We start from the raw sequence: 15,318 nt of genomic DNA on the forward strand, positions 1-15,318 counted from the left end.
TTTAAATTAAAGTTAGCGATGAAGGGCTTGAGCAGACGGATGCCAGTGCCAAGAATTGAAGTTGAGCAGAGTTTAACTTTATGCAAATTAGCAGCAACGCCACTGAAGCAGCAACCAATTTCAGATCAGAGTTTGATTTTCTTCCCACAGAAACCACTGTACTAAAGTTCCTATCAAACATCTGTTCCCCTCCATATTGACAATGGAAGAGAAATTGATCATTGTGGTCTCTGGTTTCCCAGAGCTGTGCGATTCATCGTCATTTGTTTACCGTGACATAAACAAAACTAGCTTATAATGCTTTATTCCATAAACTACTCAGCCGACAACGTGGTTTTGAAAGTAAAACAGCATTTTTATTTTTTAAATGATAGAAATTAGACTAAGTACATTTTTCTTACTAAATAATACACAGTGAAACATGAAAAATTGTATATTTTATCATCCTTGTCAAGTTCATTCATGGCCGGCTTGCCAACTAGCTCTACTACAAACTTGATATTGGCTACAACTGAGTGTGATGTCTGCGACACTGCCGTCAACTGCTAGAGGCAGTGAGCAGCCAGCGACCAGAGCTGTTGCTCATCAGTCTTTTAGTGTGAATGCCCAATAAGAAAGCAGTGAGATAATATGAGATGCGTTCTGCCATGCGTCTGCATCAGTGGGGGTAGGTCCATAGAGGCAGAGGAGGTTGTTCCTCCTCTATTTTTGAGAGGCAAGAGGGAGATCAAAATATAAAAAAGAATATTTGGTTGAAATAAACCATTACCAAATCTCAGTATTATTTATAAAATATTTTTTCTCTCCTCTTTGGAAAAAATCCATTATTGAAATTCTGGTTAAAATGCTTCAACAGCGAGAAAGAGCAGTCTGTGTGAAGTGGTGGTGGGGGACAGAGGAGGACGGGCACCTGCTGTCCTCCTCAGAGCGGGATCTCTTACATTAATTCAATGTACTTCATTTTTTTTTCATGCTAATCTATGATTGGCCAAGACACGTAAAATGACGCTCCAAGGGAGGACATCCTCCCTAACCAATCAACATCCAGAATGCAATATTGACGTCAAGTTGGTCCAAAGATAGTCTCCAAATTTCATCTTCAATTCTCTCCACTTTACGGTAGACTAGCAGCAGTAGATAGCTGCTTGTGTTAGCCAACACAACAGTTAGTTTGTTGTAGCAGCCCTGAAGGACTCTTTATACATCCATGGAAGGACTGTTAGTTAAGCTAACGGGAGAATGGATGTGGACTGTGCGGCGCAGCAGCGGCAGGGCGCCACCGGGGAGGCTGGAGAGAGAAGCAACCAGAGAAACAACCAGGAGAGTTAGCTTGCTTGGCTTTGTTGCCAATGATATTAGACTGGTTAATCAGCAAAAACTTTGTTAACCACAAAGTTATGTTAACTAACAAACACGATGATCAATAGCCACAAATGGATGTTTTGACATGAATACTTCATCTCCATGAAAGAAAGAAGAAGACATAAGATAACGTGAGTCAGATACGGCTTCTCTCTCTGTCTCTTTGGTCGCTATTTTCATCTCTGATGGTTAAATGTCTCTGTGGCTGTTGTGTGAATTTATCTCCTTAACAAGAATGCAGCAGAGATCATATAATATGCCGTAGGTAGTTTGCTTGTTGAAGTTACAGTGAGCTGTCTGGACTCACTCATTCATTTGGAATTGATCCCATTTTAAATTGAGTGGTTGTTCAGTCACCTGTTGATGTTGTGTGTTTGTGAATGAGTGTGCAGGAGGTCTAGCTGCTTGCTGGTGACATTTTCTTTAGTTGGTTTTTAAGCTGATCTGTATATTGAGTAATAAGCTTAAAGTAACTAGAATAACAAGTGTTAACATGTCAGCTTTGTAGACTATATTTTGTATGCCGTGCATATAGATAATAGTGTGTAAGTCATGTATTTGATACATGCATTAGTACTTTTTGTGAACCTACACTTTTAGATCTGTGAATGTTTTAAGTGTTCAGTCTTTCTGGTATTCAGCACTGATCTGTACCTGTATCAGATTATAAACTTTGTGATACTTCATATATTTCTGTATACTAAGAAAATACATAGGAAACACGTGTAAATCATGTGATATGTTGTCTGTTTTTGATGAGAACATAAATCTGTTGTCACAATAGAACAATACTATAAATTTGAATTTCACTTTGTTGGTAAAATGACACATTCTGAACCACTCCACGGCTAAAATGAGCACTTCTTTGTTTAGAAACAATATGTATATGCTAAATGTCTTTAAATAAGCAACCTTTTCACTACTCAGGGAGAGAAAGTAGTTTTATTGGCATATAAAACTGCCCCCCACCCCTCCAATTTCGTCAGGTCAGAGTCACCAGCTGTTGCTCTCTGGTCCTGTTAGAGGTCATTTTACTGAAAGACACAAACATCATCGGCATTAACTTCAGATATCAGCATCCATCATTAGAGCTCCTATTGTAATGATTTAAAGGTTTCTGAAATGCTAATGCCCCAACAAATGTGACCACAGAAAACTAAGGATGAAAGGGTTAGGGCAATACATAGCAAACTTGTTTGCTAGAATCTATGTTTACATAATACCAATAATTTCTAATTACTTTGTGACAGGAAATGTAATTGTTGCCTGGATTACGTTCACAGGCAGTCGTAGAATGTAATTAAGTACAATTAAGCACATGAATAAATAAAAATATGCAATAGCTAACTTGAGTATTTACATTTCATGCCACTTAGTACTAATAGTATCAACTATTTCGTTCTGAGGGGTCGTGAGATTATTAATGGGAGAGGAAGAAGAAAAAAACAAAGTTCTGATACACAAATCTGTTTTCAGTTTGTGTTTTTTTGTCTCTAATCTTTGACATGTGAAATGTGACCCTGACCACACTCTGCTTTTTGTAAGATGTCAAAAGCCAAAAAGGTTGGAAACCACTGGTTTCATCTTTAACATTCTGTTGTAATTTAAAAGCTTGTTATATTATCCATTGTGTCAGATCTTCATCTGAAAAGTAACTAAAACTGTCAAAGAAATGTAGTGGAGTAGAAAGTACAATATTTCCCTCTGAAACGTAGTGGAGTGGAAGTATAAAGTAGCATCACATGGAAATACTCATGTAAAGTACAAGTACCTCATTTTTTAAAAATATATATACAATATATACAAAATAAATCATATCAAAATATCATAGTCATGATACGTATTCAGTTCTTTTTGTTCATCCCATATAGTGCAAGTGAAAGATTCCTATAAATTACTGATACAGTGCCAGTAAAACAAGATGTTTACCTTTCCTATTCTACCTCCACTACATACCTTCTCTATGAGCTCTACCTCCACTGGATAGTGGTCACTGATGGCTCTGGTCTGGAAGAAAACAATTCATAAAGATTTTTGAAGCATGGAGGAGAAATGCATTTGTAAACTTTATTGTATGAAAGTTTTCTAGCTGAACTTAGTCCAACATTTCCATGTAAAATACCAAACAGTCTTACAGTGGCAGTAGACAGGCGGTAGGCTTTCTGGAAGTTGAAAGGCTGAGCTGAACCGGGCACAATGGCCTCATACAGGTCATCTCCAGTCACCACGATCCTGTCGGCAGAAAGTGCAGACTCAGTCAGAGATTTATTTGGCTATGACAATTCACCCAAAAGAGACATACTTTTAGTGTACTGCTTTCTACCAAAGAAACAGTCCCCATAAAAACAGTTCACTAGAGTTGTTCAGTACATGTCTGAACAAATCCTTATCAACAAATCTTCGAAGTGATCTGATTAGACTGGATCACCATTGTCAGTGACTGAAGCAGTAGCTTTTAGCAGTGGAGCTCCTCACTGGTGACAGAAGGTGCGTTTCCATCCACCTGTTTTTATCTGCATTTTTAATTTGCACATAAATATAACCTGAGCGGAAACTTAAAAAACATGGAAACTTTTGAAAAAGTCTTGAAATATCTCCAAAAGATTTTACACTTGGCTGAGGTGGAAAAGTTGGCGTATGAATAAGAGCAAAATGCGAGAAAGTGAAATAGAAATAGCGAATAAATCATGATGTACATCAAACAAGCGACTTAGACGTCCGCTTACGCTTCCACTCCACTGAAAAGATGAAAAATAACAATAGATGAAAACATCTTATCTGTGCAGAGAAATGAAGAGACTGTAACATTCCTCAAATTAATACATGAAACAAACAGAAATGTCATATTTCCATCTAGCTCCAACTGCTGTTTATCTTGACGAATCAACTCCAAATATTCAAAAAATGGCAGTGGATGGAAATTAGCATTAATTTGAATTCTTTCACAGATATTTTGGAAATTAAAATTTGTGCTAAATTTGGATGGAAACATGACTTGAGAGCAACATTGTCAGCTCAGTCGGAATTCACAGTACGTTATCTTCTCGTTAAAGCACATTGAAAGACTGTGAAACAATTAACCATAATCTAGCGACTTTGTCATACATAACAGGCTGCTGAACTATTAAACGTGTGTGTAGTGTTTGTAGAAGGATAGTTTTGTACTAAACTGGATGTGACATCTTGGACTAGCAACAGTCAGAATCAGTGTTGGATGTTGGATCAAATGAGCAGTGATGTGTTCATTAACTACATACTGAAGTACATTTGAACTGTGATGTTTAGCTTAGGAAAAAAGTAAATAAAGTACAAATTCAATGCTAAAAATCTTTGAACTGAACTGAATAAAGAGATTTGAATCAGAGAAGTGATTCCTGATTTCCACTTCAACTGGTCACAGTGTGATCTGTGGGTAACCTGAATAAGTTTCTGAAACAAGACTAAGGTGTTTTCAAAAAATATCAAGAATACAATGTTCTTTGTTGTTAGTCCAGGTCGGACCTCAATAAGTTAACTCAGTAAATTTGCTCATCCACATCCCAGCATGCAACGCTCTCCTGGCTACAGGAGCAATTCAGCTCAAACTTGCAGAGCACACCTTGTAGTCGGTTAGATGGAGGTTTGGATTACACTCCCACCACATACAAACTGCTCCAGAGTTTGTTTGGGACTGGACCGAGACCACTTCCTCTAAAAGATATCAAGGTACCAAGGAGGAAAACCAACCAGCATCCCATTCAACTGGACTGAGCAGTGCTGGTATAAACCACCCTAAGAGTCTACAGCCATACTAACAGCTCTGTGAGGCTGGACTTATACCCAGTTGTGTGTGTTTAAGATAAATGTTAACATCCTCATAATGACAATTTTAACATTCTAATGTTTAGCAGGTATAATAATAACCATGTACACCATCTTCAACATTTCTTAATACAAACAATTTTGGTCTACATTGTATGCAATTTGGCTTTAGAGCAAATCATCAAAACCAAGACTTGACAAATGAGGAGTAGTTGGTGCTGTATTTTTAGATCTGCATAAAGCATTCGACACAGTCAATCATGATGTTTTAATATCGAAACTTTCTAAATTTAACTTCTCATCTAGAGCACTGGCATGTATGTCTTCATATTGATCTAATAGGATAAAATGTGTTGAAGTTGGTGACACACTGTCCAGGAACATGAAGTGCACAATGGGTGTTCAACAAGGGTCCGTGTTAGGTCCCCTATTATTTAGCCTATATATTAATGATCTCCCTCAACAGTGTCATGATGTAGAACTACAAACGTATGCAGATGACACTGTTGTGTACACACATGTAAAAACAGCTGAGTCAGCTGCTGCTAAGCTAACAATTGCATTGGAAATGATCACACATTGGCTTGATCAATCATGTCTGAGTCTAAATGTAAAAAAGACAAAAGATATGTTTTTCTCTAAAAAAAATGGTACAACTTCCTAACGCTAATATTCTTATCAAAAGTGAAAGGATTGACATAGTCACTGAATATCTTAGTAATTTGAACTTTAAGAAATATTTTTAAAAAAACGTTTAAAAACATAAAGTACAACGTAGCAAATTTTAGACATATTAGAAACTGTCATTCTTTGGACGCAGCCAAGATATTTATGCACGCTATGATTCTTTCCCATATGTCTTATTGCATCACATGTTGGGGGCAGGCTGAAAAAACAGCCATAAAGCCTCTTGAGTCCTTATACAAACAAACTCTAAAAACTCTGGACAAAAAGCAATGCGTTTCCATCACTGTAGGGTACTGGAGAAATACAATTTACTGAGCTTTGAGAATTTTAGATTATTCTCAAATTTGTGCCTAGTTTATAAATATTAAATGGTTTGATGGTGTGACTTTGTGTACACTCGCTCAGTAAGTTCTATTAGATCCTCCAGGATATCCTCTATACAAGATTGTACCATACCATTTCATCCCACTGCATTTGGACAGTCAGCTTTCTCTTTGAAAGCTGCAATTCAGTGGAAAGCCCTACCTTTCTTCAGTTAACGTAAAACTACACAACAAGATGTAAAGATAAACCTGTCATAGGTGTGGTCATTTGAGTCACTAGTCGTTGTGTCTGCATCTTCGTCTATCAGCCATTTGTAGCGATAACAGCTGATGCGAATTCCTTTCTTCTTTTTACTTGAGAGGTAACGTCCATCTGCATTGAAGTCTCCCAATAACATAATGTTCTGCAGAAAAATATATATATAAACATAATTTATCATCACAGACATCATCATTAGTAACAACCCACCAAATATAACAACCAAGAAAAACTGTAGTCAATATAAACATATATCTAGTGGTATAATTGGTGTTCTCTTTTCAGCAAGAATGAATGAACAACTCTTTTGTACTGTTTCATTGAGGAGCTCTTTCCCCTGTTTACCCATAGCCTCAATACACTGCCAATGATCATAATGGAAGCAAGAATTCATTCTATACCATATAAGATAAGCTTTTGTGGTGACTCAGGATTTCTAGACAACAATAAATATTAATAAAATGTACACAAAATGTAAAATTCATTAAATAAAGAACTTCATTTAATATATATATATATATATATATATATATATATATATATATATATATATATCAATGATGTCTTACCCCCTCTACTAAAGAGTATATGCGCACAAGGTGATAATCATCTTGAGATTGTTTTGGCTTCATGTCGTCTATATTTATATACAGTGAATAGTTTCCTAACTCAATTAAAGGCAAAAAAGACCAAAAACAATCAACTTAAAGGAAAAATAACATCCCAACAGTATTTGCGGAATCATTTAATATTAATTTGTAAATCTGTTATTTTATATTCCATATTGCTGTACAATAAAAAAATGTTATTGTTAACTGTGCACTTGGCCGCCTCTTGCACATTGCCTCTGTGAAATGCTTTAAGGGATGTGAGCGTAAAACATCTGTAAGGGCAAGTAGATTTTTAGTTAGGAAAGCAACCATTTCATAAATATTTTTTATCAAATAATAATATTCTTTTGATTATTTTTTTACTGTTCTTTATATCTATTTGATTCATATCAAACCCACATCAGCGCTCCATCTTCTCCTCACATCTTTGACCACATCATCCAGAGCGTTCAGCTCTCTCACCACATCCATTGGTGTGGTGTGGACTGGGATCAGTACCAGGTCCTCCACAACTAGAAACACAAACACACCCAGTTAAGATATGGTAGATGTGCTCGAACACACACACACACAAACAGACACACACGCACGCACGCACACACAAGTACCTGTGTTTAGACACTTGAGCTGCAGGATGAAAGGCTCTCTGGCGAAAGCGTCCTCATCCCCTTCTTGATCGTCTTTGTACTGGTAGGTGTCAACCACCTCCACCTCATCTTCTCTGAGAGACACACACACACACACACACACACAGAGGATGAGATGTTGAAAATGACAAATACTCTCTGAACGAGTTATTCACTGGAAAAATAAGAGAGTATCTCCCACCTGTAGAAGAAGACAAACTGCTCCTTGTAGGAGCTTCGTCCCAGTTGTACACTCTTCATCATGGCAAACGGATTATTTCTGTTCTCCCTGTCAGGAACAGAAACAGAAATAACTGTTACACTATTATTACTGTTTTATTTTATTTGTTAGGGACGGTGTAATTTAATATAATTCAAATACAGAGCATGAAACTGATGTGCTGCACAGAGTTTATAGCTGTTGCTAATTTTCAACTCTTGTCGCTAGTTTGGCTTTACATAATAAAAATATACACACACTGTTACACCGTTGTAACTACCAGCAAAGTAATTATGGGCTTTTTGTTTCAGTGTAGAGGTATTTGATTTTTTGTTTTGTTTTCAGTTTTCTGAGTTTGCTTTTACGGGCCTGTCCAAAGACGTCCTCGGGGAAACTGTGTATTTGTCCATGTGCAAAGAGCTCACCTGGTGTTGTTGAGTTCTCTGAGCAACAGCTTCATGGCCTTGCCTGTGGAATCCACCACCTCCAGTATCACCACCACGCTGTACCGAGACATAATCTGCAAGATACACAGCCAACACATGACAGTAGGTCAGTGATATAATGAAAATAAAGCAGAACATTATAGAATAGAATACAATCTAATATATTGGGATAGAGAACAGCAACAAACCAGCAACACAATTGACCTTTTTCACAGCCGATATTCTGACACGATAATTATTACAGTAAGAAAAAAGTAGACAAAATATTGTGTTTACTGTCATAGAGGACTAAAGAAACCAGAAAATATTCACATTTAAGAAGCTGGAATCCTTTTTCCCTTAAAAAATGTCTAAATGATTAATCAATTATCAAAATAGTTGGCAATTAATTTAAAAGTTGGAAACTGATCGATTAATCAACTAATCATTGCAGCTTCTAGACTTTCTAAATGTTATCGGACCGAATTGAATCATTTCACAGAGGTTGTGTGACCATTTTAGATCTGCAACAGTAGCAACGGAGTAGTCTACTGTATGGTGACAGTGTTTTTGTGATTATTGTCACTACCAGAAGGGGGAGACAAAAGTCCCAAACTCCAGCTTTAAGTGGAAAACAAAAACACACTTTGAAAACGAATGTGGTTAAAAAAATAAAAAAAATAAATGAAATAAAACTAAAACATTATAGTGAAAATTTGAAAATGCAAACATAATGAATGTACTCTGGTCCAGCATAGTAAGTTACCCTGATGAGATTTGTCTGCACATCCTCTTTGTTGACCTTTGTCCATCCCAGTTTCTTGACATTGAAGGCTGCAATCTTCATTTTTACTACAAGAACAAAGTTCACATAAGTTCAGAGTTTGAAAAAAACATTATATGAGCAGGAGAACGTGGGATAGAAGAAAGAAGAAGAGGGATTAAAAAGAAGGAAGAGAAAGCAGAAAAGCTCCAGCTAATCACCTAATAATTTTGTCTGCACCAGAAAACATGAGACAAGAGTTTTTAGCTTACTGTCATTTTATTGATTGTTACTTGCGGATTCATGTAATGCATATAGCAGAGAAGTGAGTTCATTTATACCTCGTCTCAGGATACCAGACATCGGAGATCTCTGCCTACCAAAGTCTGGGTATTTCTAAATGCTCAGAAGTTGCTAGAACATTGGAAAATGGCTACTAACAAACCTATGCCCCTTACATTCTGTCAAGGTCACGCTTTACTGGAAATGATACTCCCCCCCCCCATCTCCTCTCTCACCGCCCTGGTATGAAGGGCTGCCCTAAAGACTTTGAATTGGTTCTGTTTGTTTCCACCCAGAAACAAAAGCTGGGAGATTGTCCTCAGTGTCTATGAGCGAAGCATTTAGACCTGATTGACCTAATTTAATTTAAGCTGTTAAAAGACAAAACAGGAATCAAGTGGACAATGTTATGTTTGCACCGTGTTATCATATCAGGAAATATTCAGTGGAAAGGAAACAGCCACTCATGATGTGGAATTACTTCTAGTTCCAAACCGTGACTTAATTTCCTCATTAATCATCTTTAGAGAGAGATTTGCAACGTCTTAAACATTTTTCAGGTAAAGGATTTTCTAATTTCTCATAAATACACACTAAAAATCACTGAGTTAAAATACATCTCTGAGTTACTGACACTGACCTGCTCACAGTCTGAGTTCATCATGCAGGAAACTGTTGTGTAAGACTTTAAGACACCACGACTCCGGAGCAACTAACTGGAGAACTCAGATTTGCAAAATCAGTATCCTCTTTTAAATTGCCTCTGAAAGCATATTTTTATCACAAAGCTTCATTGAAAATTGTCTACATGTGCATATTTAATATGTGTGTCTGTAATACATACAGTAACATGTTCGTGTGTATGAATTGATATAAATTCTTATGGTTTACATTACTTCTATAAGTGGATTTTCTGTTTTATCACATCGACACCTGAACGCTTGAAGAAAAAAAGAAGCAAGAGAGAAAATAAATACATATTATATACAAGAAGAAGAAGAAGAAGAAAAGAGAAGCGGTGCCCTGGTTCAAATATAAAGAAATTATTTAAAAGAGATATTTAACAAATAAATATGAAACCTGAACATGATGTTTTCATTATTGCAGCCCACAAAAATATTTTTTTCAGTTTGGCAGCTTTATAAAAATCCAGCAGGTTTCCCACTAAAATAAAATAATAAAGTGCTGCTAAATTAACAATTAAATTGCTGCACGTGTTTTAGCACCGAAATATAGGAAACTAGTTGTAATAGACACAAAACTAAATAAACTAAAAAAAATAACAACTCACCAATCTGCCTGAGATGAGCGAAAAACAGCAAACAGCAGAGGTTGATACTCTGTCAGCAGACAAAATGTGTCTGAGAGTTTCTACAGAGAGGAGTCAGTTTAAAATTAGAGAGACAGGAAGTCTATCTGCCAACCCAAAAATTTGGCGCGCAAATACACAGTCTGGTGATAAACGGTACATTAAAGAAAAAAGCTGCCCAAAAGCTGCTGTTGGTGAGGCAACACATGATTATTGTACTTTTTACTCTGCATTTACCTGACAGTTACATCTCAAGTTTAATATTTTACATTAAAAACATATGATAAGTTTATAAAATACCAACCTTTTTGGCTTTTGAGTCACAGAAAAAGCAGTTTACCGCAGCTAAGGGGGATTCCATCATACTGAAACAGTGTGTGTCAGCCCTCGGGGGCCCTACAATCTGATTGGCTACCCCAGATGCCACCCCAAAACTTCTGCCACCTTATTGGCTTCCACCTTGCTGTGGGGCGGGTGTTTGGCCAGCATATTTGTTCATACCGAGATGCTGCACCTGTATGGTTGACAGAAGCCCTGAGGGCTGACTCATGCTGTCTCAGCATGTGTGTATGTAGCATCCTGCCATGAAACCCCTGTCCCACATGACTAATAATTAATGTTTATTCATTAATAAATCATTTGTTGTATGTTTTATATCTTATGTTACTCTTACCTACCTTCCATAGCCCCTCTTTTTCTCGATGTCCATGCTTTGATTGAATTGAAAGAAAAAAAAGTGGGACTCCCCCTTAAATGTGGTACCAATGCAGGGACAACCAGGACGAGGAAACCCCCCCCTAAGGGGCCCCATCTCATTAGTGTCTCTGCTACCACGGCAACTAATGTTTATAGTAACTGTTTAACTTATTAACGTTTAAGCAAAATAGAAAGTTATCTGTACGGGAGAAACGAAAGAGAAAGAAAGAAGAGGAAGAGAAAAGAAAGCAGGACAGTGGTAAGAGGAGCAGATAATGATGAATGATGATAAATGATGATTGATAGCTATTCACTTTGAAGTTATATGAATGTAAACTAAATAAATTGTTTGGTAAGGTTGGTGAAACCAGCCTGTGAAACTGATTAAAGTTAAGTAAATCAAGTGGAATAAATTTTTAAAAAAGCAAATGATAGAATAATATAAATCATTTTCTTGGGAACATAATGGCAATGAAAGCTGTTCAGAGGGGCCCCGTCAGACTCTAGAGCTGCTTCAGGCCCACATCCCTCCTCTCACTGTCTGTAACTTCTGGATTATGATTATTAGAGGTTATTAGAGGTGTTTAATCCAGATAATCAGATGCCTGTTATTTCCACATAGAAGTGCTGATTGTGCTGTTGTTGACACTGCACTGTTCTCTCGTCTATGTTTCTGTTATTTCTGACTGCACATCAACAAGGTATCGTTTGCTTACTGCGTCAGTCATCGGCCTTCATATCATCCCTAAATTTCTTGTTGACATTGTGGGTGTATGTCATGTGCTGTCGTGTGCAGCTTTGTATTACGTGTCCTGTGTGTTTTTTGCTTTGTCCTGTTAGTAATTGTGCTGTTATATGTTTTAATTGTAAGAGACTGCAGATGAAAATTAGCTTTAAAGCTAACTCTGGTGCAGTACATCAAATGTTAACATTTATCCCAATAAATACATACATAAATAAAACCATAACATACATTGGCTTATCAAAATAATCATAAAATGATGATAAAACACATTGTTACTTTGTCCAAAAATCATATTCACACTAACTCTGTAATGATGCATGTTACGTATCCAGTCACTTCATGTTAGTCTCCTCAGATTAAAACAAGCCTGTAAACTGGTGTTATGTTGTTGCACCAACATAACAGTTTGACAGCTTTATAAATATCCATCAGGTTTTCTGCTAAAACTGACCTCACATCACATGCTGGGAAATAACACATTGCTGCTAAATTAACACTTAAATTGCTGCAAGTATTTTAGCACTGAAATACAGGGAACTAGTTGTAATAGACACAAAACTAAACTAAACTGAAAAAATAACAACTCACCAATCTGGCTGAGAAGAGCAAAGTTAAATATTCAGCAGAGAGCAGCAGAGGTTGATACTCTGTCAGCAGACAAACTGTGTCTGAGAGTTTCTGCAGAAAACAGTCCGTTTAAAATCAGAGAGACAGGTAGTCTGTCTGCCAACCAAAACATTTGGTGCTCGAGGTGATAAACGGTAAATTAAAGAAGTGTTGGTGAAGCAACACATGATTATTGTACTTTTTACTTTTAATATTTACAATAAAAACAAATGATAAGTTTATAAAACACAATGTTAGAGATTAAACCAGTTTTTTTGGCTTTTGTCTCCCTTTACTTACCCACCCTTACTTACCTACCCTTGTAGGTTTGGCTAGTGCCATCCCTACAATCTGATTGGCCACCTCATTGGCCTCCACCTTGCTGTGGGGCGGGTGTTTGGCAGCACATTTGTTTGTACCAAAACGCTGCACCTGTATGATTGACAGAGGCGTGAGGGGGCATGTAATAAGAAAGATTATTACATTTGTTTTTCTGCTGTCAATAAAATTGACAGTTAATTGGTGTTATGTTGGTAACCATGGCAACGATCTGCAGTTTGTTCTGCAGAACAAAGTCCGTGACTTTAACGGCCTTTAATATGGTCAGAATCTGTTTTTTATTCAAATTCAAATTCAAATAAGCTTTATTGGCAGATCAGAAATCCACATTGCCAAAGCAGTACAGAAAATTATAAACATTGACAGATGATTGATAATTATACAATAACATGTAAATATAAACAATAATATTAAATACAATATAATAAAAGGCATTTTTACAGACGTAATCACACAGAAACATTTACTACAGATCTTATTTCCCTCAGATTATGACAAGACTTAATATATTTTGCAGCTATTACTGCACATTGACTTTTCTCCCCACATAGATAGGACAGTTTCTGAAGATCAGGGAGGTGGATAAATTCATTTATTTTTTCAAAGAAAACTTCTCTCAATTTTTTTTATTCTTTATCCAAAAGCATCCAGGTTAATTGTCTTATTATATTAGTATACGCTATAATGTATGATACACTGTATAATTCAGATTAGTCATTTTGAGTTAATTTACAGGAAGATAGAACCGAGGGTTTACATAATGTATTTAGTTTGGTGGTTTGTTTAGAGCATTTGACTACTTAATAGCTTTATTTTTTTGTAAATGAGCTGTTTATTTGTCATTGTTAATGTTATATTACTTGACTATAAAGGTTCTGCAAAACAGAAGAGTGACCATCAACGGTTATGTGTACGCATGTAGCCTATTAATTTATGTTTAAGCCTATTATTAGTAGAATATTAATGCTTAAAAAAAAATATCCGCCCACTGTGTGCACACATTAACAACATATTAATGTCCAAAAAGTTAATTTATATTCTGTGTAGCAGAACTTTTCTTCCCTACCCCATTAATCACCTCATGACCCCTCAGATTTATCTGGTGACCCTTTGGAGGGGCCCGACCCCTATGTTGGCACTTTTACTTAAGTAACATATGAATTCAGGAGATTTTTTTAAAGTCTTATCAGTGTCGGTAATGTTTACTTTCAACAAACACTGAATCTTTACTCTCAAAAACATAATTAACAACTCATAGATATCTAAAATGTAACAAGGGACCCCAACTGGACACTGTTTTTATATAAGAGCTCACAAGACAAAAAGGTTTAATCTTTGACAATCAGTTTTATAAGCTTATCATTTGTTTTGTGTGTAAAATCTAAATATCTTGAGTAACTAACAACTTTGGCTACTAAATGTAGTGGAGTAAAAAATAATATAAAGTAGCAGGAAATGGAAAAACTCAATAGAAGCACTTCAAATTTGCACTTAAGTACAGTAAATGAGACTTTTCACCACTGAGAAAGACATATCACCTTCATCCTATAACTTTAAATAAACTATCTTTAAATTAGAAAAACAAAGGCTCCCGATTGTTTCTAAACTTAAAATTTGGACGTTGAATCAACTGAATGTGAGAACATTTACAGTCTGTTAATGATAAAACATGAGCTGATTGAATTAAATCGATCAGGAGATTTTACAGCCTGGAAACATAACTGGACGTCTTAATCATGAACGACTCATTGTCAGATTAAAAGTGACTCATACGAAAAAAGGCGGGAAGAAAGTGGCGGGAAGAAAGTGGCGGGTGGAAAGTGTCCAGCATGGTCAGCATTTCACACACACATGCGCATTTATTATGTTTATTTTTCCATGATTGCAGGAAGAAAGGAAGCTCCTCCCCAGATGTGAGAAACAATTGAAAGTTTCCGTCTCTCTTTTTTCACAGATTGAACTTCAGGAATCCTCAATTTTATATTATTTTTAAATTAATTACCAGACATTATTCTGCACATTCAGATCACTCAGACTGTGACCGGCTGAATATCAAACAGGAGGAATCTGAATTATGCTCTTAAATAATCACATACATTGTTTTAACTTCTGTCTCCTCCTCTAATAGAAGAGCTCACAACACTCACAGCGTATAATTAACATAGACAGATGACAGGTAGATAACGTGGAGTTTAAACTAAACATTTGATCTAAATAGAGTTCATATCAAATATCTTTCTGATTCACTTCCTCTAAAGTTCAGC

General features: G+C 36.3%; 1 protein-coding gene across 3 annotated transcripts; it reads right to left on the bottom strand.

The window, feature by feature from the left end:
- Positions 1-2,261: 2,261 nt before the first annotated feature.
- LOC121894373 (deoxyribonuclease-1-like) lies at positions 2,262-13,109 on the bottom strand. 3 transcript variants are annotated; one of them, XM_042406922.1, is made up of 10 exons: positions 13,030-13,109; positions 9,081-9,166; positions 8,315-8,409; positions 7,872-7,958; positions 7,652-7,764; positions 7,443-7,555; positions 6,423-6,577; positions 3,498-3,594; positions 3,319-3,369; positions 2,262-2,396 (listed from the first exon to the last, which is right to left on the bottom strand). In XM_042406922.1, the coding sequence occupies exons 1-10, from the start codon at positions 13,055-13,057 to the stop codon at positions 2,394-2,396; spliced, it is 828 nt and encodes a 275-aa protein (XP_042262856.1). In that variant the 5' UTR covers positions 13,058-13,109; the 3' UTR covers positions 2,262-2,393. The 3 variants fall into 3 exon arrangements, with proteins under 3 accessions (XP_042262856.1, XP_042262858.1, XP_042262857.1); XM_042406924.1 differs by lacking the exon at positions 13,030-13,109 and adding an exon at positions 12,698-12,900; XM_042406923.1 differs by lacking the exon at positions 13,030-13,109 and adding an exon at positions 10,651-10,666.
- Between the last annotated feature and the right edge of the window lie 2,209 nt (positions 13,110-15,318).

The sequence above is a fragment of the Thunnus maccoyii genome, chromosome 3 (genome assembly GCF_910596095.1).
Source record: "Thunnus maccoyii chromosome 3, fThuMac1.1, whole genome shotgun sequence".
NCBI classification, from domain to species: Eukaryota; Metazoa; Chordata; class Actinopteri; order Scombriformes; family Scombridae; genus Thunnus; species Thunnus maccoyii.

Coding starts and splice junctions, on each gene's coding strand:
- LOC121894373 (XM_042406922.1), bottom strand. CDS start 13,057: ATGGCACTAGCCAAACCTACAAGGGTAG. Junction 7,556..7,651: donor GCTCAAGTGTCTAAACACAG/GTACTTGTGTGT, acceptor TTGTGTTTCTAG/TTGTGGAGGACCTGGTACTG. Junction 3,595..6,422: donor AATGACCACACCTATGACAG/GTTTATCTTTAC, acceptor TTCTGCCGACAG/GATCGTGGTGACTGGAGATG.